At 34.8% G+C, this 26,904-nt stretch overlaps 1 protein-coding gene across 9 annotated transcripts in view; it reads left to right on the top strand.

Moving 5' to 3' along the window:
• Window positions 1-26,904, top strand: part of PHF14 (PHD finger protein 14) — a 167,221-nt gene that overhangs the window by 65,724 nt on the left and 74,593 nt on the right. For all 9 annotated transcript variants that reach the window (XM_035316873.1, XM_035316865.1, XM_035316867.1 and 6 more), the window contains exons 15-16: window positions 2,219-2,269; window positions 2,447-2,568. In XM_035316873.1, coding sequence (XP_035172764.1) covers window positions 2,219-2,269; window positions 2,447-2,568 — 173 coding nt within the window. The remainder of the gene's footprint in view (window positions 1-2,218; window positions 2,270-2,446; window positions 2,569-26,904) is intronic.

Raw genomic sequence — 26,904 nt, forward strand, 5'->3', positions numbered from 1 at the left:
ACACAAAAATACCTTACAAATGTGTACATCAAAGATGGTGATTTTAATGTTTGTTTTCTAGTGATTGTCAAACAATGTATATATGAAGGTTTAGAAACCTAATGGAAGCATAATGCAAGTATAATTCAATGTGACATATCTTGTCATTATATAGCAGACAGATGAAAACCATTTTTTTTTGGCAAAGGTGACTAAATTATTTATTAATCTTGTCTGTCCATTTTGATAAAGTTTAAATATGATTAATCATTTCTTAAAACATAGTTATTAACTTGCAATCTTTTCCACTTAGTGTAAAAAATAATTTCATTGTTATTTACATTTCTAAATTATGTATCAGTTTTCAAGATGGCATTACTATGACTGTACAAAGCATGCATTATTGTCCTGCCTAAACGTGGGACCATGACACCACATGTACTGGCATGTACTTCTACACCTGCTTATTTTTAACCTTTCATGATGAGATCTTGCATTCAGCTGGGTCCACATGGCTTAAAATTACCAGTTTGTAAGTGTTACAGCATTGTAAGATAATGCCAGTGGTTGGAAGTAGTAAAGCTGACAGTTAGTTTACTGATATCTGATGAAATGTTTTTTTCATCTAGTTTTAATATACAGTGACTCTATGATATTTTTAACATGTCGATGATGTGTAGGCCATTAATAAACATTCAAGATGGAATATATTTTTATTGCAAAAATTGATCTTATATGCAATGTTAGTTAATACCTCTCATACCTACATTAGTAAGTTCAGGTACTTCTAATGAATTGGTACTTCCAGATCTGAACTCTTGAGTGGCTTATTACAACAATTGCAAGGAGTGTTCACTGATACTTTTCTCCATAAGTTCTCATTTTTTTCCTCTCCCTTTGACTGAACCCAGAAATGTTTGTCATCTAGTGAAAAAGACATTGTCTGGGGATTAAGGAGATTTTCATTGTGTTTGTGCTCCTTTGTATAGGGAGAATTTATGGCAGTGTGCTTGGAAAAGATGGTGTAGATGTGCATAATCCAGTAATAGTGATCTAGAAAAACAATTTATACTTAATAGTAGATTTTGAACTCTTCTGTCTTCTTACACTTAGATTTCATCTTTAATCTCAACGTCTAATTTTAACACATATTAGAAGGGAAAGGAAAAATGTGTCATGAAATCAAGTTGTGGAAGGTAGTACACCTCAATTATGACTGTATTACTAAAAATGTATTAAATATATGTTTATGTATTAAATGGGCAAAGTATTACTGCAAAATATCTGAGGAATGATTTGGAATATGGTTTCATGTTGTTGTAGTGTTGTCATGCTTTTGTTACGGAATTTGTCTTAAACACACTACACACAGCTGCAAGCTTGGACTTGGAATATGAGAATATTCCAGTTTGTAGATCTTCATTTATCCATGGGGGAAAAGAAAAAAAAGAACGTAATTTTTGCAGATGTTTAAGGCTCTTACTGTCTTAAAGTTTTTCAGGCATTGTCCTAAGAAAATGTGAAAGAGAATCACAATGATAATTAAAGTGTTGCTCTAAGAAGGCACAAAATAGATGAGAGTTTTCCATTCATTTAGCCTTGAAGTTCCATTCTAGTACAGAATTGACTCTTGCTTTAAAGTAGATTTTTTTTTTGAAACAGTAATTTATTAACTTGAGCAGATCAAAATCTTCCATAAAGAGGTACATATCTGTTGAAGTGGCAGCTCTATTTTCAGTATAACTGCATTTAATTATATGTAAAAATACGAAACAGTTTTACTGTGAAACTACTATAAATCCCCTTCAAAGACGACCCCGGGAGAATCATGATACCATTACTTTCTTCAGAATTTGATTTATAGTCCAACTAATTACAGCTGTTTTAAGATTTTTTTGTCCGCTAGTTTTTTCACATTTTGAGATGTATTAAATAGCTATATATTAAAAAAAAAAAAAAGAAAAAAAAAGAAAAGAAATCATAAGCTAGGCAGTGGTGTGGAATTTAAATGATAACAAAAGTACTTATATTCTTATATTTACCTTTTGGCTACTTCTGTATATTTATATCCAGAATCTAAAGGTGTTTCTCTAACATCTGTTATTGTAGTTGTCTCACAGTGGTTCTGTAGTTAATGCTTTAAATGATATCCTGTTTTTGCTGAAGTTTTGAGTAATTAATAAGTAGCAAAAGCATTCCATGTCACTTTGTATTGAATTCTAAATGTATTTTCTTTCAGAGAACTAGAGGACGAAAACGAAGCTTTGTGCCCGAGGAAGAAAAACCTGAGGTTGGAATATAGTGTTGTTTTTTTTGGTTTGTTTTGTTGTTTTTGTTTAAACACTTTCACAAAAAAATAATAATTAAACTTTGGGTAGAAGTGTTACTTACACTACTATAATTGAAAATATTTGCTTTCCTTCCCTCCTTTCCCCCCATTCCTTTATTTTGCCTTCTGCTGTGGCAGGAACGGATTCCCAGAGAAAGAAGACAACGGCAGTCTGTTCTGCAAAAGAAGCCCAAGTCAGAGGATTTAAGGACTGAATGTGCTACATGCAAAGGGACTGGAGACAATGAAAATCTAGTCAGGTAAGTTCGATGATCTGACCCTATGAGGGATTAAAGTTCCATCTTCATCAGTTTGTCATCATATTTATAACAAAGAAAATATGTTTATAAAAAAATATTTAGGGAAACATTAGTTTAGAAACATTAATTTGATTCACTTATTGACCTGCCAAACGCATTTACGCTGTGGATTAAGATGTAAATAACCAAGGTAATCTGTTTTTCTAACACAAAAGAATTAATTTTCTCTTGTCAGGGTGAATTGTCAATGTTTTATAGCAGGTCAGAAAGATAAACCAGCAATTTAATGATATTAAAGCTACAGGACCATCCTAAAAGTAATTAAATTAGTATCATCAACAATTTTATGAGCTGAAGTGTGGATTATGAGTAATTTATGCTTTTAAAAATGTGTTAATGCTAACTCTATTAATGCAGATCATAAAAGGGTTTGATAATCATATTTCTTATCTGAAACAGAGGTGGAAAAAAAACATTGAATGGTGTTTTAGTAGGTGTAGAAATCTAATTAAAGCGTAGAATAGCTGCTATTGAATAGCTACCGTTGACCACAACTTTTGCTGATTTTTACTTCATATCTGGCATTCTGGCCTCTTTGTGAAGCTGTAGAACTGCTCAGAGTTCTAGAAAGAAGAATAATGGAGCTTAGCAACCAGAAAGCTGATTCTAATTGAATCTACTGAACTTCCATTAAAATGATCTCATAATAAATTTAGATTAAAATAGCATTTATATTTAGGCCCCGTATGCTTCAGTTAGATTTTTATGGAAAAGATCTCTTTAGTGCAGATATAATTGTTGTTTTAACTAGAAGGGTTATTCCAAAACACGTTTTCATTTCTTTCAAGGAATCAGTTATGGCAAAAGTCAGAATCAATGATATATGCAGGCTAAATGTAGCTTTAGAATTAGGATGTACCCCAGATACAGTTATCTTGTGCTCAGAACAGCTTATTTTATGTATCAATTTCAGCATATCATGTGCTATAGAAGTTGATACAATTTCACATGTTGTGTGCCAGATTGGTTTTCTTTTATTCCCCAGTTGGAGGCAGAGTACTGCTAGGACCTTGTAAGTAGCTCATACACGGACAAGCTGCTCAGTAGGACTCCTAGTTCCTGGCCAGGACCAGACTGAAATAGAAGTGCCGAGTATTAAATGATAGTTAACACAGTAACCCTGATAGCAACTGATAACAGGTTTTAACTGCCCATAACAAGAAAAAGGGCTTTCTTCAGCCTTACTCTCAGAACAGTTGGCAAGAAATAAAAGGTGAAAGAAGGCTATTTTGTTGTGGGAAAGAATCCTGGGAGCATGTACTGTGCCTTAATGTAAAAAGGGCTGTGAATTAGTTTTCTTCCTCAGGCTTTTTCTGTAAGTGTTGAATACCAGATTCGAGGATATAAAGAAAATGGGGAAATGCTTTCCACACCTGGATATTTAGGTTGAAAATTAAAAGTATGACAGGAAATAAGTGGTACATCTAGTTGGCTACATGAAGAGATTTTACTAATAATGCAGACAGACCAAAAAGAAGCATATTGCATGCCAGAACCCAACACATTCTACCTTACACCATCCTCCTAATTAAGCTTTGAAAGCAGATTAGTAATCCTGCATGGGAGGAGAAAAAGGATTCATGTGCTCTAATCCTTTGTTTATGATTCTCTGAAAAATATTTTCCAAGCTCTTATTTCTTATTTTCTTAGTTTTAAAACAAGATTATCAATTAAAAAAATGTTTTTCTTCAGGTAATTCATATACAAAGCAGTAGCTTTATCCAAGCTAGGTGACCACTGCATTTAAAGTCTCATGGAGGCATATTTTATGTGTACGTTTATGATTCTCAACTATTTAGGATTTTTTTTGGGGGTGGGGGAGGTATGGTGGGTATAACTAACTGTATTTCTGTTGATGAGAGTAAATTTGCTGACTGTAATAATACGTTAGCTATGTAGGCTTTCTGCAATGTAGCTAAAATTGTGGAGGAGTGTGATCCATGTTGTTAGTATGTCAGGGAAAGTTTAAAGAATCCATTTTTCTCTTATACTGTCACAAAGGAAGAGAAACCACCTTTCTCACAACTGTACCATCATACAGAACTCCTCAGTAGTAGTACAAAGAAAGTGTTGTTTTCAATGGAAGCTTAAAGGAAAGAGATATTTAGGAGGGGAAAGAAACTTTTTTTCTTCCTTTTTTTTTTTCCCTGATCAGTTTTGTTTGGCACTGATCTGTTTGTTATTGAAGCCAAATGTTTCTCAGAAAACAATTAACAGTAATTTTTCATCATCTTTATCCTTCATTCAATATACATTTTGTAATTCCTGGATTTTATTTTTTATTGTCACATGTTCCTACCTATCTGCCACTAAAGGAGCTTTGGGGGGATGTTATAGAAGTTATTTTTGTTTTGAATGTGAAAATTGATCACTAAGTTAAATGAAAATGTACCACTGCTGAAACTGCAGATTTGAGGAATAATCTTGATCGTGGGCCCTTCTAGCTTTTCTTGCTGTGTGTTACCTGAGACAGGGCTGGTTGCATGACTCTTGAAAAATCTGTTTTTCAGAGATGTGGTTTTCTAAAATTTACATGCATGTCTCACTTGGGTTGCTAACTGAGCACGTACTAGAGGAAAATGAGCAATTACCTCTCGTTTCAAAGATTGCAGTGCTGCACACTCCCCATCTCCCCACTCTCCAAAACGCAAAATGCTTTGTTTGTGAGGTAATTCAAAACTGCAGCCTCTTGCTATTAAGCCTTTTGCACTTTGTGTTCAAGACTTTATAAAACAGGAACCTGTTTAAAATTAAGTGGTGTCTGAACAATGAGACACTTACTGGCTACTAATTTGCCAGCACAGTCTTTCATCAGCTACAGTTCCGTGAGGTTTTATGGTAAATTTCTGAACAAATTTCTTGAACAAAGATGAGTATTTAGTAATCTGGAATACAAAATATTAAATTGTTCAACCAGTAATTACTGTTTGACTAATGGAAGTTCATTTTTTTTAATCTCAATTTCACCTTTATTTGCAGCAGTGAATGGCTGAAGGATTATTCCTTATTTGTGTCTTTATTTAACCTGTTGTTCATATGGATGTAAATCTTAAAATAATTGCCGGCAAAGTGTTTTAAAATTACTCCTATAAAGGCAAGTTTCATTCTGATAAACTATAATAGTGCATTAATTGGCTGAAGTTTGCCTAAGTTATAGTTTTGTGTGGAAAAAAAAAAAGTTAGACTATTCATATTTATTAGCTTTTTAAAACTGTATTGATACATGTGAATGTGTCAGTACTTCTATGTCTGTTAATAGTTGCCATATATTTTACAGAAATAGCAATACTGTTCTTTAATCACTGATATCAGTTTTTATATATAGATGGTTTCAGTACAGCAGTATGCACTCTACCTGAAAGTAAAGATACTATGGCTTTGTCCACAAAGCAAGTGGATGAGCTTTGTAATCCTTCAGTAACACTTTTTTAAAAAACTTAGAATACAATGATTATATAATTTATTTTTCAAAAATATGTAATTTTTGTTGAATAAGATACTTGTGCAATTTTTACCTTTTACAAGATCGGTGGAACAGTCGAAATTTACAATATTAGCTGGACAGTGAAAAGTTGTTCATAAACATTCACTCCAATAAGAGAAAGTCTAATCTGTAACATAATAAATGACAGTACAGAACCCGTGCTATTGATTAGAGATGTGTGAATTTTGAATAACCTTTTACTCAAATGAACTGAATTTTGAGAAGAAGAGTAGTAAAATACAGGGGTTTAAAAATACTTCGTATGTGATACAGATAGATTTGATGCAAGGCATGGAGACATGGCCTTTTTTCAAGGAGGTAAGAATTCGGTAGAAGTTACAGCAGGCACTTAAAACTAAAGCACTGAGGAATCAGAAACTACTTGTAACAGTATACCTCTCAATTTCCTGAATGCTTTATTACAGTCACTGAATGATAGATCTTGCAAAGGAGTTGTTTAATTCTTAAGTACCTCATTCTTTTGTTGTTGTTTTTAATGAAGTTAATAACTCAGTAATACAGATTTTAAAAAAGTTATCATACTGTCCAAGAGCTCCCTTGAGAATTTAACCATATTTAGTAGAAACAGGGATAAGGTGAAGTATGTTCAAAATGGCTTAATATGCTTGCCTTCCATTTTTCACCATTCTCCAGACTGAGAAAGTAATTGTACCACAGTATGCACAAAGTGCTTCTAGCATAGTATTGCTGTTTTGTTTCTGTAAAAGAACAACATTAAGATGAATCGTGTATTTATTTTAATACATAGAATATAAAATTACTTTAATACATAGAATAAAAAAGTCCATGAAACAATCTAATTTTAAATCTTTCAAGGGAAGACTTCTAAATGACTTCACTTCTAAAGAAGTGACCTCTTCTCAAAAAATAATGCAGCATTCAACCGCTACTATTTAAGAAAAAAAATACCTTAGCCTCAGTTGTTGGCTTTAGCTGTGCTTTGGGTAATGTTTGGCAATATAGTGCATTAGATAAAATTGATACCTAAACACTAGATTTGAGAAAAGTAGAATAAGATTAGACTATAGCTTATATATGAGGTAAAATCATGAAGTTGCATTGGCTAGTTTAAATAAATAATCTGAAAAAGTGTTAGATATCTTTATCCCACAATTTAGAGCAAGTGTAGAATATGCATTTTTATAGTTTTGTGGTTTTGACTTCTTATACTTTACTGTCAGTAAATTTTCTGTCTAGGTTTTTTTTTTTTTTTTTTGGTCAGTAGTTAGATTTTATCATTTGCTTTGATTTGCATCATTTGCTTTGATTTGCAGGAACTGAGGCAAAGTTACAACTATAGTGTTACAGAGAAGGTAATATAGTCTAAGGTTGTGTTTGAAGGAATATGGAATAGATTTGAAAAACACATTTAAATGCTGGTTATTGTATTCAAAGAAGTGTAAAACTGTCAGGCTAACTGTTAAGCATGGATATAGTATTTGTTCTTAATGTGGAAAATTAAGAACATTAATTATTATTAATTAAGAACATTAAGAGAATTAATTTGTTCTTTCTTGGAAAAAAGTAAATGTGAAAGTATGTAAACTAGTATTTTGGGGAATGTAACTAGGTAGGATGTTCTGCACATGCAGACCTATCAAGGCAGGTTGGAATGGGAAGGTGAGTAGTAGGAAGACAGATCAAGACATATGCATTGGCATGTTTACTGAAGGAAAAAAAAATCTATTTGGTAAGATTGACTAGGAGTCAATTTGACTTGTCAAATACGGGAGAGTCACCAAGTCACACAATAAATGAATCCTTAGCTCCACAAAGTGATTTCCTTTAGTATTTGTCAGGGAGTATATTCTAGAAAGGTTCATCTGAATCCTCAGAACATTTTAATCTGAAACTGTTGCTCTCCACATTTCCTTAATTACATTTGTCCTGCATAGGTGCATTTTTACCTTTTTATTTCTCTCCTTTTCATGTTGAGGTGCACATCAGCCTTCGAGTTAAGGTTTTGTTCCTTAGCTGTTAGCTGCCAGCTCCAAAGCTCTGCTGGAGCTGAAGTTTACTTCAGAACAAGCACATTATTAATTACTTTAACTGCACTGCAACAAGATTAACAATCTATCATAGTAATTGAAAGCATATGATTTACGATAGTTTAAGGCTGTTAATGCAGAGATTAATTAGAAGGAAAATATTAGTTAATTCAGCCACAATTTTCAACAGTCTTAGGTTTTAAGGAGGGTTATAAATGCATTGTTTTACTGGAATGAACCACTTAAATGAAAGGAAGTTCAATATTCAGTACTGTTTTTTATTTCCACTATGTATTTTACAGGGATTCATTCTGCATATTAACTTTTCTAATTGTTTAAGTTACCTGTTGCATCATTTTTTTTCTGTCACTTATGTCATTCTACTGCCTTCTAAAAAATGGTTCTTTTTATGCTAGATAGCAAGAGAATACCTCTAATGATACCGTGCATTTTTTCACAAAAGACTTCATTCAAACTGAAATACCACAGATTTTTGTACAGTTTTTGTTTTTCAGTAAGCTAAAGTTCTAGGGCAAATGCTTGCCCTAAAAAAAGTCCTGAGGCAGTGTGGTGCTCTAAAAATTAGGTATGATCTCTGTGCTACTAACAATATTTTACCTTTTTTGATCACTGACTTTTCGTAAATAGTTTTCCTTCTCTCAGTTACAGCTGCTTCCTCAAGTCTATGCTACAATCATATATTTGTACTTCAGAACTTTATGCTATATTTAGCAGTTGTCATCTGTTCCCAGAACAGCTAGGTATTTTAGGATTTATATAGTATTTTTCTTGTTGCCGTAGATAATATGTGCATCCCTCCCATACCTTTTTTCTTCTCAAACTCCTAAAGTTTAGAAGAATTTCTAAAAAAAAAAATATAATACTGAGACTCTCCTGATTCACTCATTGCTTACAGCAAAAATTGTTCTTTGGAAAAGAAGGTCCTTGAATGAGGTGGTTTATCAGAAGATTAAAATTACTTCAATTACACAAGATGCAGAGAACGTGGAATTTCATTATCTGTAACAGCAAAGGGGAGGCAGATGACCTAGCAAACGATTTCCCTATCTGGTTACCAGATAGTGTTAGTAATTATTAGTATTATCAGTTATATATTATGGCTGCAAAAGATTTAAATATATATTGATAGGGTCAGTAGCTTCTTATTTTGGTGGGTATTCTTAAGATTTTTTTCTTTTATCAAGTCATCCAATTCAGTTGGTATTTGTGTTTGTCAGATGTTCCATCATTCCGTCCAAACTACTTCAGTAACTTTGAGTGCAGCAAGGTTATCAAATCAGAGCACGTGACAGTACAAGATGCTCAGGAAACAAATACCAAATTCTTTATCAATTCGTTTTTTTTCAGTGTTAAATTGAGCCACTGCTACAGAAGCCAGGAAACTAAAACACTTAAGAAATTTATAGCTTGAAAACGTTTGTGTTCAGATATTAAAATAATGTGGTAGAAGACAATGGCATGAAACAATAACCATTTAAACATTGCAGCATTGTTTTTGACTTGTCACAATTAGTGTGAAGTTTTTAGAGAGTCAGTTTTCTACATATCCATTCACAGAACTGTAATGTTAATTATGAACTATTTGAGTAAGAAATCTTAATATGCAGAATAAGAATTCTTACTGGTATGCACTTCGTTTCTCACTTTTGTTACTGCTGTCCATTACTATTACTGCTCTTTGATCTGTAGTTAATTAATCTGTGTGGGGTTTAATAGTAGGAGGCCTGAATTCCTGGTGCAAAAACCTCATCTACAGTATTCAAAATTTGATGTAAAATGAGGAAAAAAAGCTCATTTGTGCAAAGCTTTACATTTGTGAAAAGCTCACATGTGAAAAGCCATTAAAAATACAGGGAGCTTAAAGGTTTTGAGTCATTTTTCTAAGCATCAGCCATAGTTATTATTCACATGATTAAGGTATCATATAGTGCAAATTTTCATTAATAAATCAGTGGAACAAAAATGCATGCAGTTATTAATTTGGGACTAAATTGAGAGTTTCCGTATGGTGTTATTAACTGAGATTATCTGTGGCTACCTGTGGATAGTAATCTACTTGTATATGCAATATTATTGTTCTTTTTAGCATAATATTTCTGTAGCCTCAGAATTATATTTCAGAGCTGCATGCTAGAGAACATACTTTAAAAAGCATAGACAAGAAAAAAGAAAAAAAGAAGTTCTTCCTGCAATCCCTCTTTAGCATCGTGATGTACTTGGTAAAGATGGCTGTTCAGTAGCATATGCATATGCTACAGGAGAAATTAATTTTTTGTAATAAAACTTTAATATAACTGAAATAAATTGCATATAAAATCTGCTAAAGACGAACTTGAGAATATTACAAGTATATTAATCTTTTTATAGAATGTATTTTGCTTTTTGTGAAAAGTGCTAGGTGTCTGCATTGTTCCCGTATTTCAGCATAGTTTTTGTATCCATTACATTTTTAACTTTGTCTACCGTCGATGGTCTTTGGTTCCATATTGTTGTAGCCATTGAAGTTACAGATTTAATAATCTAGACTAAAGTAATTATTCACTTTGTTATTTTTCTTTTACATGGCTTTTGTGATTAATTTTTCTTTTAAAGCATCTGTCGTGTACTGTATCCAAGGCTAGATTCAGATTTTGTTTTGCCTTAAAATTAATAAAATTACCTTCTTTGGAGTGACTGAGATCATTACTATTACTTATATCACTTTGTGTGTTTCCTTTATATTCTCATATCAGTAAAAAAATATGTTTTTATGTCTGAATTGCTTCAGGCCATTCAAAAAGCCACAGACGATTCCGTACTAAACCAGGAATTCAGTATCACTGAGTGTTTCAGGTAGCACATCATTACTTTATAACAATCTCATTCTTCTTGTTCAGATCTTTTTCTAAATGTTTACCTTCAAATGGATTTTTTATACTTGCTCTTTCTCTAGAAGTTGTGTCATTTGAACAAATGTTCTTTGGATATTGTTGTCATGAAGATGAGAAAAATACAATTCAAGAATTTTGCCATTCTGTCTTGAATACAGTTGCAGCTAAATTTTCAAGCTTCTCTTCGGCTTCATGTTGAGGAACGCCTAGTAAGTTCACGTAGCTTTGAAAAGAAAGGCTGTAAAAAGGATATGGAAGAAAAAAAAGCTTACGTTTGCTTCAAGAATATCGAAAGGTTTTTAGCAGAGACTAATACGGGTACTTTCTCTTTTTCATATCACTGGTTGTAACAATGTAAAGGCCAAGTGTAAATTAATTTTCAGTTCTTTCATTAACTGGCTAAACAGTTATTTTCTTCTTTTTCTCAGAATTGTCAGTTAAACTAAGTATAACAATGCTTTTTTATCCTGTACGTAGTTCATTGTTGAAGAACAGGAACAATAAATTGCTCTTCTTCTGACTCTGAGTTCTGATGTGATGCCATAGTAAGGAAATATGCAGTAAAGTATAAGCTAACACTGGAGTATGGTGTCGTAACTGACTTTTACCATTGCACATAAATAGAGTAATTATTCTAAATCATAGAATCACTTTCAGCCAGATAACCACTAAAATCACTGCACAGTGGTTTCATGAAAATGCCACAATCCTTCAACTGCCAAATTAAGCCCAGGGAGAACAACCATCAGTAGTGCCTGCACAGTTATGTAGAGGGATGTGCCTTGAACCAAGTGAAAAGATGTTCTGGAAGAACAGTAACCTTTCCTGTGATGTGCGCATATTCCATTACATTTCTGACACAAAATGCTGTGAAATGATTTAATGGTGACATTTTGTTTTGCTGACTTTCCCTTTTCTCATTAAAAGGAAACAAAAGTTAGGCTAGGAAAGTAGAAGAAGTGTGGCCAAGCATTTGAATTCTATTACAGAAATCACTATTCTCTTCTGAAGATAAAAACAAAGCCATGCTAGATGTTCATTGTTTCTCATATTGAATTTTACTGATTGTGGGGGAAGGGAAATGTATGTATCTTCAGCAACAGTATTGAACGCCTTGTTCTGTAAGGTTAATTTATGTTGTTGCTCTGCAGTAATTGCATTTGAAGTATGATAATTCAGCAAAGCATCCTTTCTAATTAGCTATCACAGAGACCTTACACATCAGCTATACAGCACAGTACACTTATTTCTGTATGTCATTTTTGATTTATGTTATTAGAAATTGCTGTAGAAGAGAGCAAAGTAGGAACAACCACAGCACACTGAAAGGTCAGCATTTGTTGCTTGGAAAAGGCTATGTTTGTATGCATTGGGAAAACATTGATACCATACAAGAGCTTTTCTGCATCTAAAGTAATACATGTAAGAGTAGTTGGACAGGAAAAATTACTTGTCCGAAGCTGCAATTCATGTATCCTTTGGCAACTTTTAATTTCCTTTTTTCAGAACTGATGAAAAGCCTTGCTTATATCTAGCATTGTGTACAACTTTATCTTTCTAAATCACAGCTTGGCACTTCATTTCTTTTTATCCTTCTCCTGTCCAGTTTTAATGTGTTGGGTAATTATTGGTATCATTGCATGTTTCCCTTAGGGGGCACTAGAAACAAATTTAGTGGTTCACTTGAGAGAGAAGTTGGAATATGTTGGAACATGTTTGCTGTCACATCATTTATTGGTTGGTCAAGAAGACATGCTGGAGTTGACAAAAAGTCAAAATAATCTTCAGTCATTTCTGGGCAGAGAACCTCAGTTCTTCATTTGAAATCAAAAACCATGACATCTGAAACATTAGGTTGAAATCTAAAACCAAAATAAATTATGTAATTTAAATATTTGTAGTGAAAAGTGAACAGAGACAACTAACCATGTACTTTTCCTGAAACCTAGCATGTACACATGGGGTTTAATGGTGGGGTGTGTCTTACAAAAACCCTGTAGCATCTGATAGCACTTTCAGAAACCTTCAGCATCCCACATATGGTAAAACACATTGGGTGAGGCATTTCTGGTTTTAAGATTTTTAAGAGGCAGTTGAAATGGTAGTGATAGCCAAAGGGGATTGCAGTACTGGTACTTAAAAGTTTGATGTATTGCTCAGTTTTAGCTGGAATAAAGAGAAGTAAATGCAAATATAATTCAGTGATACCAGTGGACTGATAGCTAACAGCCTTCATTTTATAGAATTTCCTAAATTAATTGCAAAAATCCCAATGGCTGTAAAATAATTGATAAAATTTGTTGCCATTTATTTCACCATAATATCTAAACAATAATTTCAGAGCTGTTCCTTACAAAAGACTATTAAAAATGAAATAGGTATGATTAAATTGTTTTGGCAGCCTTTAGCTGTTTGCTAACAATTTAATACAGCAATAAAAGCTGGCTATAGCAGCACCAAAATTGCATAGCAGAAGCTTGATTATAATTTGGTAAGAAAATACTGTATGAATAAAAGTGCACGCTTCCGTGTAAAAGGCAGGCAAGGTTTATCCTTGGATTTAAAAAATCTCATGAATTTGAAGAGCTTTCTAAAGTGTTCTTGTTACTAAAATTCAGAGACAAATTATGCCTGGTCCTGATGTTGCTACCTAGGGAAATATAGAGGAGGAGTTAAATCTTCTGTTTCGCAGGTATGCCTATATTATGCCTTTCTAGGCCTCAAAATGGAAGTCTCTTGGGACCTTGTGATATGGACCACTTATTTAATATCCCATCTCTGCTCAGCAATTAAGGCAAATAAAACATAAAAGAGAATGGATGAGATTCCTGTCTGCATTTCTCCATCTAGTGCAGAGCATGCAGATCAGCAGAACCATGTGGGAACACTGGCTTGTGGCTTATGCCTGGTAAAAGGCAGTTAGAATAACAATAATAAAAAAGTTTAAACTCTTATGAACTTGATAGTCAAATTCAAAATTCCAGTGGACTTCTCATTTCCAGTCTAGAGACTGTTTTGGTCATGTCTTTCTAATGGAATGTATTTTTGCAGTACTATTTGACTATGCTGAGATTCAGAACAGGAAGGATGAAGGTATTTGAGGATGGTACACAATGTGACCAAAAAAGTAATGCCGAAAAAGAATAGATGAGTTTTGAAAATGTTCAGAAAGAATAACAAGGCTGGGTTCAGTGCCAGGATGAGAAATTGCATCAGGAATTGCCTTATTTATAAATCCATCAGCTTAAGTTTAGAAGACTATCTAACACGAAATGACAGGAATATAGAGCAACTTCTAGATTTTTTTTTTTTGGCTTGATGAGTACTAAGTAATTTGTAACTGTTAAACGTAGGAGTCTGTGGAGGGATGTTAAGCATCCGAGGAAAAAAGTATTTAATGTCTACTTTAGAGGAAATGCTGTATCGCTGTATCTGTTAAGATTTTAGGTTTTGCATGGGTAAAATCAATAGTGCCAGTTTTAATAGTCCCGTTGTGTGTTGTGAATCAATCCAGTGATAATTGACATTTTTCTGCATTTTGGAGAGATTATGCCATTACTGGTATGTAAAAAGTGGGAAAGCAGCAGTTTAATATCTTAATATAAAAAGCAATGAAATGGGGAAAAAGTGTTACTTTGCAACCAGTCTTAGTAAAATTGTTTAAATTTACATGAAAACAGCCTGTCGTCTGCTGGTACCTACTGACGGTTCTTTTAATAACTCTAGCTGTGAAAAAGAGATAAGAAAACCTGCGGGCTTTTAAAACTCCTGTGGTAATCTTAGTTTTTCACATTAAAGAACAATAAGTAAACTGTAGGACTCTAATTTTCTTTAACTCTGAAAGGCTCGTCTGAACCGTTTTCGCTTTTATTCAAGGCAGAATCACAGAATAGCTGCTATTGGCAGGGACCTCTAAAGCTGGTTCCCAGTCCCCTTGCTCAAAGCAAGGTCAGCTGGAGCAGCTTTCTCCAGGCAGGGGCTCGCTGGGTTTTGAATCCCTCCAAGGCTGCGGTCTCCACAGCCTCCCTGGGCAGCCTGTTCTGTTTGACCTTCCTCACAGTAAAACAAAACAAACCAGACAAACACCAAGCACCAACAAACAAACAACCCCCCAAACCAAGCAAGCGAACTCCAGCAAAAACTGCTTCTAATATTAAAGTAGAGGGAGTTCCCTACTGAGCCTTCTGTTTTTGAGACCAAGCAGTCTCAGCCTTTCCTTGTATGACAGATGTTTCAGTCCCTTTGATCATCTTCATGGTCCCTTTGCTGTCCCAGTCCCCAGAACTGGTGCTTCAGGTGTAGAGGGAAAAAAACATATCAATTCTCCATAAAGGTAAACTGTACCCCTGTCCTCCCTGCTTAGAGACAGGATTCCCCCCTGTGTTGCAAACTAAGGTGGGATTAGGTAAACTGCCTTTCTGTGGTGTGTCAGAAGACCCCTAACTGTGAGGGTTTTTTCCTGATACAAATCATAGTTTCTTGAAGACTTGATCTGAATAGTGTGTGCTCATTAGTCATTCATTCCTAAGCTGTGTCAAAGCTATTCTGGCCTCATTTTCACCCTGTATGTAGCAGCACGTATCTGTGTGTAGGCTGTTGATAAGCATATCTGGGTGTTCACGTGTGTGGAGTGGTCAGCACAGGTGATTACAAGCTGTTTGGTAAGCATTCCTGTGTTCTGTGTACCATCATTTCATCCTGATTCTTCTCTGAAAGAAGATGGCACATCAGCCTGTGTCTGTCTGTTTGATTGCTGGGAGTTCATAATAGAGCGTTTTGCATCTTGGGGGGAAAGGAAATGTGGGTAAAGTTTACAGTAATTGGTACTTATCATTCTCTCTTTTTTCAATTGGTCCTATTTCCCATAGAAATCACATAAGATTTGATTTTTTTTAAAGGCCAGTTCTTTATTTTGAAACTTCAGCTTGTGTACGTTGTTCTACTTAAGTATCTGTCTCATTCTAATTGTGAAAATACTATCTTCATTTTTCATTCAAAACTAGTTTCACTATTTAATGAGATGCTTTAGGAAAAATTCTTTTCCCTTCATTTTTATATCTTAAATTTCATATATAACCAATGTATATGAAATAGTTAATTTTTTAGTAGTGAAGATTGATAAAATTATGAAATTAAGCAACACAGTATTTTCAGTGTATTTTAATTCATACTAAAAGTATTTAAAGTACTCTTTCTCAGTCTACTATATGCAAAAATGTTTATGTGAAGCCGGTGGGCTTTATACGTTAGTGATACTGTTCAAAACATGATTATTGTCAACTTAATGTCGCATTACTATTTTTGTTTCTAAAACAGTAGAAGCTAACTACTCGCCTTCTCCAAAAAGCATGAATAATGCACAGGATACTTCTATACAATGATTGAATTATAAAGAGTTTGCTTACAGGCAGTGAAAAAAGGGACTGGTGAAATGCTCAAATGAAATGTCCATGACTGAACCACATCAAAGCTTACTCTGAAGGTCTGCAGCTGGCACTGGTACATATGAAAGTTAGATTTGCTGGGCAGTGGTGGCAATTGCAGTACCAGACCCCATTTTCTGTTTCTTACTGCCTGTAATACTTTAATCGTTCCAACTCAAAATTCTCCATATTTCTAAAGTACCCTTGATATACTGCCTCTTTTCAGGAAAAAATGTTACTCTGTTTCTGAGATTTTGGGCAAGTGCATTGAATTTCCCAGGTTGTTATTATTGTTCCCAATATGGTGTGCCATATTTGCACAACAAATATGCACATAGGTCCTTAAGGAGAAAAGTGAAGTTTTTGATCAGAGACCTCCCAAGGATAGAAAAGAAATACATCCGTGTCAATTTGATGCCATCTGAAAAATTGGAAGCCTTTAGGAATTGTTGCGAGAGGAACAGTTTCCTCAGAACTACCAGAGCCTTGTTACAGCTCTTTTTTAGATCTTCTGTCACTGGTGCTTTGAGTAGCATTATGTGAGGCAGCCTAACTGTGGTGCCAGTGACTGGTACATGAAGTCTGCTTGATTCAGATGCAGAGTGGATAGGTGGTACACACTAAGAATAAGAGAGGACAGTGAACTTGGGCAGTGTGTAGCTACCCCTCTGCTGGGTCACTTCAGTTGTCTTTTGTCGTACGCAGATGCAGGAAGAGTATATGTAACATAGGTGATCGTAGTTGTGTGTTTACACAGACGTAACACAGGTGACTGCAGTTGTATGTTTATGTATGGTGAGGAATAACATGTTGCTGGGCCAAGCTTTTGTGTGAATATCAGACCCACTGCAGACATCAGATGAATCTCTATTGGTCAGGCAGCCATTGGTAAGGCGGAGATTTTTCAGCTACTGTTGTTCCTTGGAACAGGTTGATTCTGATCTTGCTGAATTGGTGTCTTCAGATTCTCCACTGTATTTTCAAGGCTTTCATGTTTTTATTTATGTTTTCTTGAGTCACTTACTTTATACCATTTTAAATCAACAGATGCAATTAAATGTTTTACTTACCTACCAGTCTGACTTCTGTATTCTTACATCTTAAACTTGTTTACTCAGTAAAGCTAAGCCAAGCTCATGCAGATGTACTGTATGACTTTTTGGCTTTTTGGTCATAGACAGATGAATCCTTGAGCTGTGGTTGTCTGGGCAAAAAGACTGGTACCCACTGACAAATGCAGACAGATCATGGTGGGATTCTGACTGGTGGGCTGGAGAAGGACCTGAATGGATGGTAAATGAGGAAAAATAGAATTGAGAGACCGCTGTAAGTGGATGTGGAAAGGCAGCAAAATACAAATTGTTTAGGTTCCAGGGCTTGAAAGAAAGAAGTTGGGCTGCTTAGAGAAAGAAAACTATGTGGATCATGGTTGGAAGAAGGAGAGATACTGAAACTGTTGAAAGATCCAGGGAGAGGGAGTTTTGGATAGGAAGTCTATGTTGAGAGAGAGGTTTACTATGGTAGAGACATCGGAGCCGTGATGGGCAGTGGATGACTGAAAAATGGCATCTTATGTTCAGCTGCTTTGTTGGTCTGTGTGGCAGAGGATATATATTATGCTTATAAAAGTTCTCTTTGACAGATACTTGGATAGAAGAACGTGTTCATCCCCAAGCTTCCTTTGAGGTGTTTTTTTCCCCTCCCATTAGCTTCCTAGTAGTAGTATTTGAATATCAGCATGTGCAGTTTTGTTGTTTTAAAACAATTTCTGCCAACAAATTCTCACTTAGAAGTTGAGAGGCGTTGAGAAGCTAGATTTGGTGGCCTCTATGGTGTTTTTTATGTTCATATACATTGCTCTGTGATTTGAAAAATTAGCTGTGTACTGAAGTACACCGAAGAGAAAAAGATTGATTCTTCTGCTTTGTTGTGTTATTTTGTGTGTGTTTTCCTGATTGATCAAAATATTAGTAAAACTCTTAATTAGACAAGAAAATGCTTGTGTTTTAAAAGAGAGAACAAGAAAAAACACACCTCACAGGAAGCATTAATGAAGAGTGCTAAACCATAATTAACATAGCTTATGTAATTAGTTATAATGTATTCAGTTTGCATACTTAGAACTACTACCTTCTGAATCCAGGAAAATGTTGGGTATGTGACTTAATTAATCAAATATATATTGATTACTCATCCTCCATGAAAAACCTATTGGCTGAGTTTCTGTCTCAAGGTTTTTATATACTTTCTTTGATGTTATGTGGTACCTTTCATCTATCTTGACCAATGAATTGAAAAATAGATAGACTGGTGTAGGCCTCATTTGGGATGTTTTCATTTTCCTCTGTTCCCAAAAAATAAGTGAGAAAAAAGAGATTTCAGAAATCAGTTTATCACAGTCACAGATTCAAGCACTTGACAGTTTTCTTCAGGTCAAATTCTTTAACTTCTTTCTATCCATTATTTTTGCCTTTCATATATCCATCATTCCAATGGGTCATTCACAGCCTGTGGTTTTTGCTTCTTTAGAGGAGACAAAAATAGTGAAAAGGAAGAGGGGGGGGGATTACAGAGGCATTACAGACTGACTAGGACCATTGATAAGGCAAAAGGCCAAATTTACTCAGTCCTAAGCTGTGCAGAATGATATCCTTCATATTTTATTTTATATTACTTCATATTTTCTCGCCAAATTCATATTTTGAAGACAGAAATGTATAAGTTCACTATTAGAAAGGCACTCAAGCCTGTTACTAATTAAAAAGCAGTTTAATTTCTGCCTCCACTAAACAGTAGTAGTCATGTTTCAGAGGGAACCTGTACTGTGGAAGAGATCTGGCTGAAAGTGCCCAACCACAGTAGTAACAAAAGCTTAGGGGACTGGTAAAATGGAAAAATAATTTGATTCATTTTGCACCCAGCATGGCATTGAGTGAGCCATCAGTTCACTCTACTGACTTGTTTTGCTTTAGATTTCTTTTTAGAGACTTCGCTGCTACAAAATAATATAATGAGAGTATATATTAAAATTATACCTAAATATAAATATATTTAATAAAGTTTTCTATCTAAAAAAGTTACTGCATCTTTTGATTCAGTTGAAACAAACTACACTTCATGCTTCCTCTACACAATGTTGTGGATGCACCTGCTGAATGTAATATTCAAGACTGCAATGCCAACAACATTGCTAAAAATCTGAAAAAAAAATCTCTTTCATGACTTTCCTGCTTGTCGTAACAAAATAATTTTGTCAGAGGTCCCCTTCTCTGTTGTTTGAGGAAAAACAAGTATATGTGTTACATTGTATATCATGGTATTATTTCACTGATTTCGTTTTAGTTTTCTTAGAAATTATTATATAATATTTAGATGCTTTGTGTTTCCAGCTCTCTGCTTCTTCATCAGTTGTATTATATAGAGAATCTGTTAATTATTAGCATTTATCTGTTAATTATTAGCATTTAAGACAAATAAGTAGTCTTTGTCATTGCTTTTAAGGTTTATGGATGACATCTGAATCTTCAGCTGTGGCATAGAATATTATATGACACTTTTAATAGTTGCTGTTGTAAATAATTCTTTTCAGAAGCAATGTATTTTTTTTTTTTTGTATATAGCTGGATTCTTACATAAGTGTAAATGTATCTATTTATACATATTTGTTAACTTAACGGCTTCATTTGGAAAAAAACTATCACTAATTATTGCATGCTGCAGAAATAGTTTGAAAGGGAAAAGAATTCCTAAGGGTTTTGTGTATTTCATGTTCTATTCTTAGTTCTTTTTCATTCAGAGACTTGTTTTAGAAAGTTTTAAAAATTAAGACTGAAAATTATTTAAGAAATTATAATAGGAAAACTGTGCTTCCTGTGAGGTGTGTTTAGTTAGACCATTTAATATATATATATATATATATATATATATATATTAATTGCAGTTTATAAATACAAATATACATGAGTAATACTAGTTTTCTATTTATTTATTTATTTATTAATTGATGGCTACAAATATGCTTTAGGTATGCTCACAGTTATACAACTTAAACTTTTAAGGCTTTAACACCATCTTTTCTCAGCTTTTACTTGATGAAATGTTTATACTTTCTAGGTTTCAGTAAAATATAAAATTGCTTTTCATCAAAGAAAAAGGCCTTTATTATGCAAGTACCTTTGAATCTTAGGATGGCATCAGGGCACAGTATTTTGCTACTTTTGCAAAATGAGACTGATTATAAATCAGTCTTGGACACCTCTTAGAAATCAAGTATTGGCATGTGGATGGTAAGATGCTGTCTTCAAGAGGGCTGTGGGAAAAAAGAATAATCTTGCAATTCATTGTAACTGACAGAAATCCACTATTGACCCAGAATCTGAGCATTACAATTTTTTTCAACATAGCTGCTTGCTGTCCTGATCATAGGAGTCAGCAATACTTAGAAGTGATGGCAGATGTAGAGATTACTCTTCCAGCACCTGAAATGAAAGTGCTTAGAATACTGAGAACAAATTATCATAATTTCTTGCTTGACCATTTCCCATAGAGCTTGTAGGTCTGTGGGCTCTTTCTGACCCCATGCTGTTGTTGAGGAACCGAGGTCACCACAGTGCTGGCCAGCTCCTGGGTTCAGTAATTAGGGGCACTGATGACAAGTTTCCTCTGAAAAAAATGTGGACATAATGTCTCAAACCGTGCACAGGAAAGCTAAAACTATTTTGCCTAATCATCATCCCGTTAGGTTATTCAGAACTAAACTTTAGAAGGAGAGAAAGGTAGTTGTGTAATGGTTGGTTGGAAGGACCTCCAGTGCCCATATAGCTTTGCCTCCCTTTCAGAGAGCACTGTGCAGTGGGGCAGGAAATCTGTGCTTGCAATAAGCTGAGTTTTATGTACCCTCACTGCATAAGCTCTAAGTTTGTAATGAAGAAGCTTCTCCTGATGTCATCTTTGAACCTCCCAGGCTTGTGGTCAGTCAACCCATGTGACATCAGTTGGACTGAGGAGAGTTTGGCTACACTGTCATAACTGTTCTTCTAGGGGCTGTGGGCTGCACTTGGATCCCCCTGCCTCACCCCTTGGTGTCTTACTTCAGGACTAAATGGTGTCTGATCCGCTAGCCTCTCCTTGCAGGTTGTATGCTGTAGCCCCTGCTGCCATCTTGGTAGGTATTAAGTGAACTCTCGTTTTCATCAGCTCTGGATTTGGGTGGCCTGAAACTGGTTAAAGCATTTTAACCTCAGTCTCATTAGCACTGTGTAGAAATAAATAATAACCTCCCTTGATTTGCTGAATCATACAGAGTTTGATATTTACCCCCAGTTCTTTTAGCAGGCCTGTGACTGTGACAGTTGGTTCTTGGTCTGTTCTGATGCATGGGACTATTCCCTTGCAATGCAAAATTTCACAGTTCTTGATGAACTTCACAGTTTTCTACTGATCTAGTCCTCAAGTTTCTCGAGCAAATTGTAGATTGAAGCTTTACTGTTCAATGTTCCAACCACCCTTCTTAAGTTACTGCCTTTCACAGATTTGCAGAGGGTGAATTTTGTCTCATTATGGTGATCTTTATGAAAGATAGCAGTCTATGTTAGCCCCCAAATCAACCCCTGTGGTAGCTCGTCTGTTAATGGACACTATCCAGATCTCAAGCTATTCATTGTCTGCTGCTCTTTGACCCCAGCAGTCCAGCTAGTTTTCAACCAATGCATCCAAGCTTGTACTTAGTAATGCAAATGCTGAGGAGGCTGAAAAGCCTTATGCTGTGCATACTTGGTATGTTACCACCACTGCTCGTCCCTCATTCACATTGCCAATCATTTCATCACTGAAGGCAGTAAGGAAAGTTGATCGAGCATGACTAATCTGTCTATTCTGGTTAATTTTAGGTAACTTTTCTGGGTTAGTTTCTCGTTCTTCACGTATTTGAAAACACATCCCAAGAGGACATGCTCCTTGATCTTTCCTGAGGCAGAAGTGAGGCTGACGATCCTATGGCTTTCTAGGTCCTACTTACTGCCCTTTTTCAAAGAGCACGCCTTAGCTCTTTAAGATGGCCATGTCTTAGCATTTTTTATATTGATTGCTGTGATGTTTCTTAGATCTTACACAGGAGACTGACAGAGGTAGCAAGCATCCCTTTACAACTGTTGGATAATCCCCATGGATATGAATACATTCAGCCTGAATAGATGCTGACTTGTTACTTTCCGGCTATCAACTGTTCTTCTCTTTCCTATGTCACACTGGTATGTCTGGAAGTCTGGAGGCAAGTTTTTACTAAGCAGGCTGAGGCACCGGGCACAAAGACGTTAACTAAATCCCTTCTGTTCTGTCACTTGATAACCAGTCCATATTTTCTCTGAACTTCTTTTCACTGTTGATGTTCTTGTAAAACTCCTTTTTGTTTCTTGTTGGATTCATCTAGGATTTTGCTTCTGAATTTTGTCTTTCTAAGTGCTCGAACAACTTCTTAATACTTCTCTTGTGTAATTTGTACTTGTTTTCATTTCTTATGTGTTACCACCACTCATTTTGCATGTTTAATTTGGTAAGAAGCTTCTTGCTTAAGCAGGCAGACCTACTGGATTTCCTGATCTGCACAGTGGAATGTGTATTCCTGATCTGTGAGTATATTTCCATGTAAATATCAGTCCTCTCACCTGGTCAGAGTTACCTGCAGGATTCTGCCCCACAGTTCCTTTAACATTGTTTCCTTTTCCAAAGGCAAGATGCAGCCCTTAGTAGTGTTCATGATGAAGCAGTAGATTCTTCTGTAATTTTTAAACTGTAGCAGTGATAAGAGACCGTACTTACACTTCCCTTTGTTCTGTGGACACAATGTTCCAATAAAATTCCAGTAGTGTCATTAATCTTCTCTGGCTGAACTATAAATAGAACCTGGGCTTAATTGATTTCTGCATTTCACAGTCATTTCAGTAAGTGTAGTACAGATTTTAAACGGTTGTGCTGTACAGCAGCTTGGTAAAGAGGTGATGCTTTAGAGACTAGAATAGTTCACAGCAGAACTGTTAGGCAATTTTAAGGGTTTTAGTAGTGGGAGTTTGGGGAGGAAGAAAGTCTATAAATGTGTCTCAGAGAAGTAGTTACTTTAAAAATGAAGGAAAAATACATTGCTTATCTCTTCAAAGTGAATCTGTGTTTTAGTATGAGATGAATGGGTATCATGGCACCTGTTACCTACGGTGGAGCAGCTTGCTCTTTAGATACACACTTGATAGAGTGGCTGAGCTGGAAGCCAGAATTCCTACTTTGACTTGGCTTGTGGCACTCTGATAGTCATGCTTGGATCTTAACATGTCAAAGTCACATAGAAGGTTCTAAATGCTTCACTGGTACCAATAAACCATCGATGTCTACCTTAGTAGCTTAAGCCTGCATTTTCATTAACAGTGGTGTGACACCATACAGTCCAGTGGCTCTGCAGCTCCGTTAGACCATGGCGGTGACTGTTGATTGTTAAAACTTAGACATTGGAATGAAATTGAGATTTTCCTGTCAGAAGTCATCTCTCCCCTATGATAAAGTCAGCCCACAAAACTGACATTGTCTACTTTTCTGTAAAAACAAACAGATAAATTATTTAGATGTTATTTAATATACTGAACTGGAAGCTGTATACTTTCCACTTTTTGTCTTTTGGTCCATTTTTTGTTTGTAAAAGACTATTCATTTTTTATTTTTTAATAGCTGTAAATCTAATAATCTAATTAATTGTATTATAACTCTCCTAATTAAAATATTTCTCACAGTTTATCTTGACAGTAACAGTAATAAGCAAAAGCCAGCTTTATTTTTTAAAAGACATTTTTTATTTCCAATAAATGTTTTGATCCGAAAGATTAATAGTATGTTAGTATATTTATATAGTACTGAAAGTACACAGTTCTCATAGTAACAGAAACTGTGAGTGGCAGTACTCATAAGAAAAATTGTGTAATATATAAAATATAAACTTTTTGGGGGGCTATACTTTTAAGTTAGTTTACTTATAGATTAAGTCTTAATTGCACATTGTTTATGCAAGATGTAATTTTGTGTGGAAGATGACCTTTAATTATTAACATCAACAGAATCTAAAAGCTTTTAGCCTGCTTTGGGATCGTGCAGATGAAGTGGTTCATTCTGAGGGTTGTATTGTGGGTTCTCTGGGAATATGTGTTGGGAGCGTGCTGTGTCACAGCAGCCTGAAAGTTCCTGCCACTGGAACATGGGTTTATATTCTTAAAGCTTTTGAAAAAAAAAGGCATTTCAATTATTTAAGAAGCAAAATGTTTTGTTATAAAAGACTAATTTTCACACAGTCAAAATTAAAGCATTTTGTCCTTAAACCAAATTGGTGTGTACTTCTATAGTTGAAATAGCTTTCTGAATGTTTGTGCTTACATTGCCTTTGCCTTTTCTTTTGTTGACTTGACATTTTTGCATGTTAAATCCATCTTGTTGGGTGAAGTAATTAAACATACTATGTAACTTTGCTGTCAGGGAATATATGATTTTAATAAGACTTCCCATCTGTTCACTTTCAAAATCAAGACAGCATGCAAACTGTGAAAACAGAGCATTTGGTAAAGGCATTGCTTTGGAGAAGGTGCTGTTTCAGGAGAATTTTAGTTGCAACTTTATTACGTGGTTACTTTTGGGTTATTTATACACCTGTTCATCGATAAATTTGTCCTGTATCACAGTATCATAAGGAAGACTAGTATTAGTCATTTAAATGGAGCTTGAAAGGCATTTTAGTATATTCTTAAATATAAAATTCTGTTTTATGTTAAAACAGAAAACAGCCTTTATGACTAACATTTAGAATTTGTATTTCGGTTTTTAGTCATTCATTAAAGTGAGACACCTTTCATGAAATTCTCTCTTGTACTGTTTAAGAAGTTGGCCTGCCTGTTGAATATTGCTGGCAACATCTATTGCCACATCCTGATTCAGATACAGTTTCATTATCATATAACAAGCATGTTATTCAGCAATATCCAGTTACTCAAGTTATTCTGAAAAAGATCACTTCTTAAATGAGAGACAAAATGACTGAAGTTAAATCCTGATTTGATAGAAGTTGTAGTGTTGGAAGATGCTGAAATGTATCACTGGAGAATTGAATTATGATGCAAGCTTGTAAATATATGATTAGTATTGAAACTGTAGTGGAGGTGTTATCTCACTCAATGCATGTTTGGAAATAAGCAGAAAACAGTAACCAGTGCATGTAAGGAGTTCTTAGTCACAGGTTCTTTCAGAACATTTTAAGATACATATTTGGATATAGTTTTAAAGTGTTCTGTCATCTAGATAAGATGTATTTTCCTTACCAGCTTTATTAAATTTTTACAATGCATAAGAAAGTGAACATGTTAAAATTACCTCAAGAAAAAAAAAATGAGTTGTAAGAACTGCACTGAAATTTGGAGAATATATCTTCATTAGAGAATATGCTTACATGCAAACCACTCTGAGTTTGAGGTGCATGTCAGTCTCAATCTGTATTCCCCTTAATTCTGACAAAATGTTACTATTACATTAAATGTAATGTATCTGGTGTTCAGCAGCAAACCAGGCAACACAAACAGGATTTACGGTGGCCCACCCATTTCTCCTAAAGGCTTTGTTAACTTCCATCTATGCCGTATTTTTTTCTACCCAAGGTTTCTGCTATTTAAACTTAATACCACTTGTGAAGTTTCTGCTAATACATTTTTTCTGTTAGAACTGTTGTAAACCAAACTTATGTTGGAAGATTTGATTTCATAAGTGCAACATATGTGTGTTTATAAATTATTATTCTCATTGCATACAAAAGTACTCATCTGAAAATATGTACAATCTGTTACAACGTAGATTACATGATATAATGCAATTGGGATTGAGAATAAATTTTGTACTGTTATACGACCTCATGTTTTACAAACCCTAACTCAGTATTTTGGTAAATAATAACAAATACTTGTTTTACAACCTCTTTTTCTAACCAGTTAATGAATATGCTAGCAGTCACAAGACTCAATCAAATTCATGGCCTAGCATTCAGATGAATATTTTTCCTTACAGAGAGTACTGAGATTAAACTTGAAAATGCTTTCCTTGTGTGCTCTTTCTAAATAATAGCAGGAGGAAGGAAGAGTTCTGCTTGAAGTGGAAAGGGATAGTCACTCCTTGCACTTCCACGCTGAATCAGATAGCACCAGCTGCAGAGGGAAGATATGCATTGCAAAAAGCAGATCAATTGGATTCAGTCACATCCAAATGAAATTACATCAGTCAATAACCTTCCTTTCAAGTTACTGAAATCTTCTTGGCCCAAATTTCTCTTGTCAGGTTACTGAGTTTTGCTGGTGATTAAAGTATCTTGAAATTGCTTCGATAACATCAAGGACCTTGTTGTGACAAGGTCTGTAAATGCAGTCTCTTACAAGAGAAAGCCGGGTTTCATGTAGAGTATT

The sequence above is a fragment of the Oxyura jamaicensis genome, chromosome 2 (assembly GCF_011077185.1).
Source record: "Oxyura jamaicensis isolate SHBP4307 breed ruddy duck chromosome 2, BPBGC_Ojam_1.0, whole genome shotgun sequence".
Lineage (NCBI taxonomy): Eukaryota > Metazoa > Chordata > Aves > Anseriformes > Anatidae > Oxyura > Oxyura jamaicensis.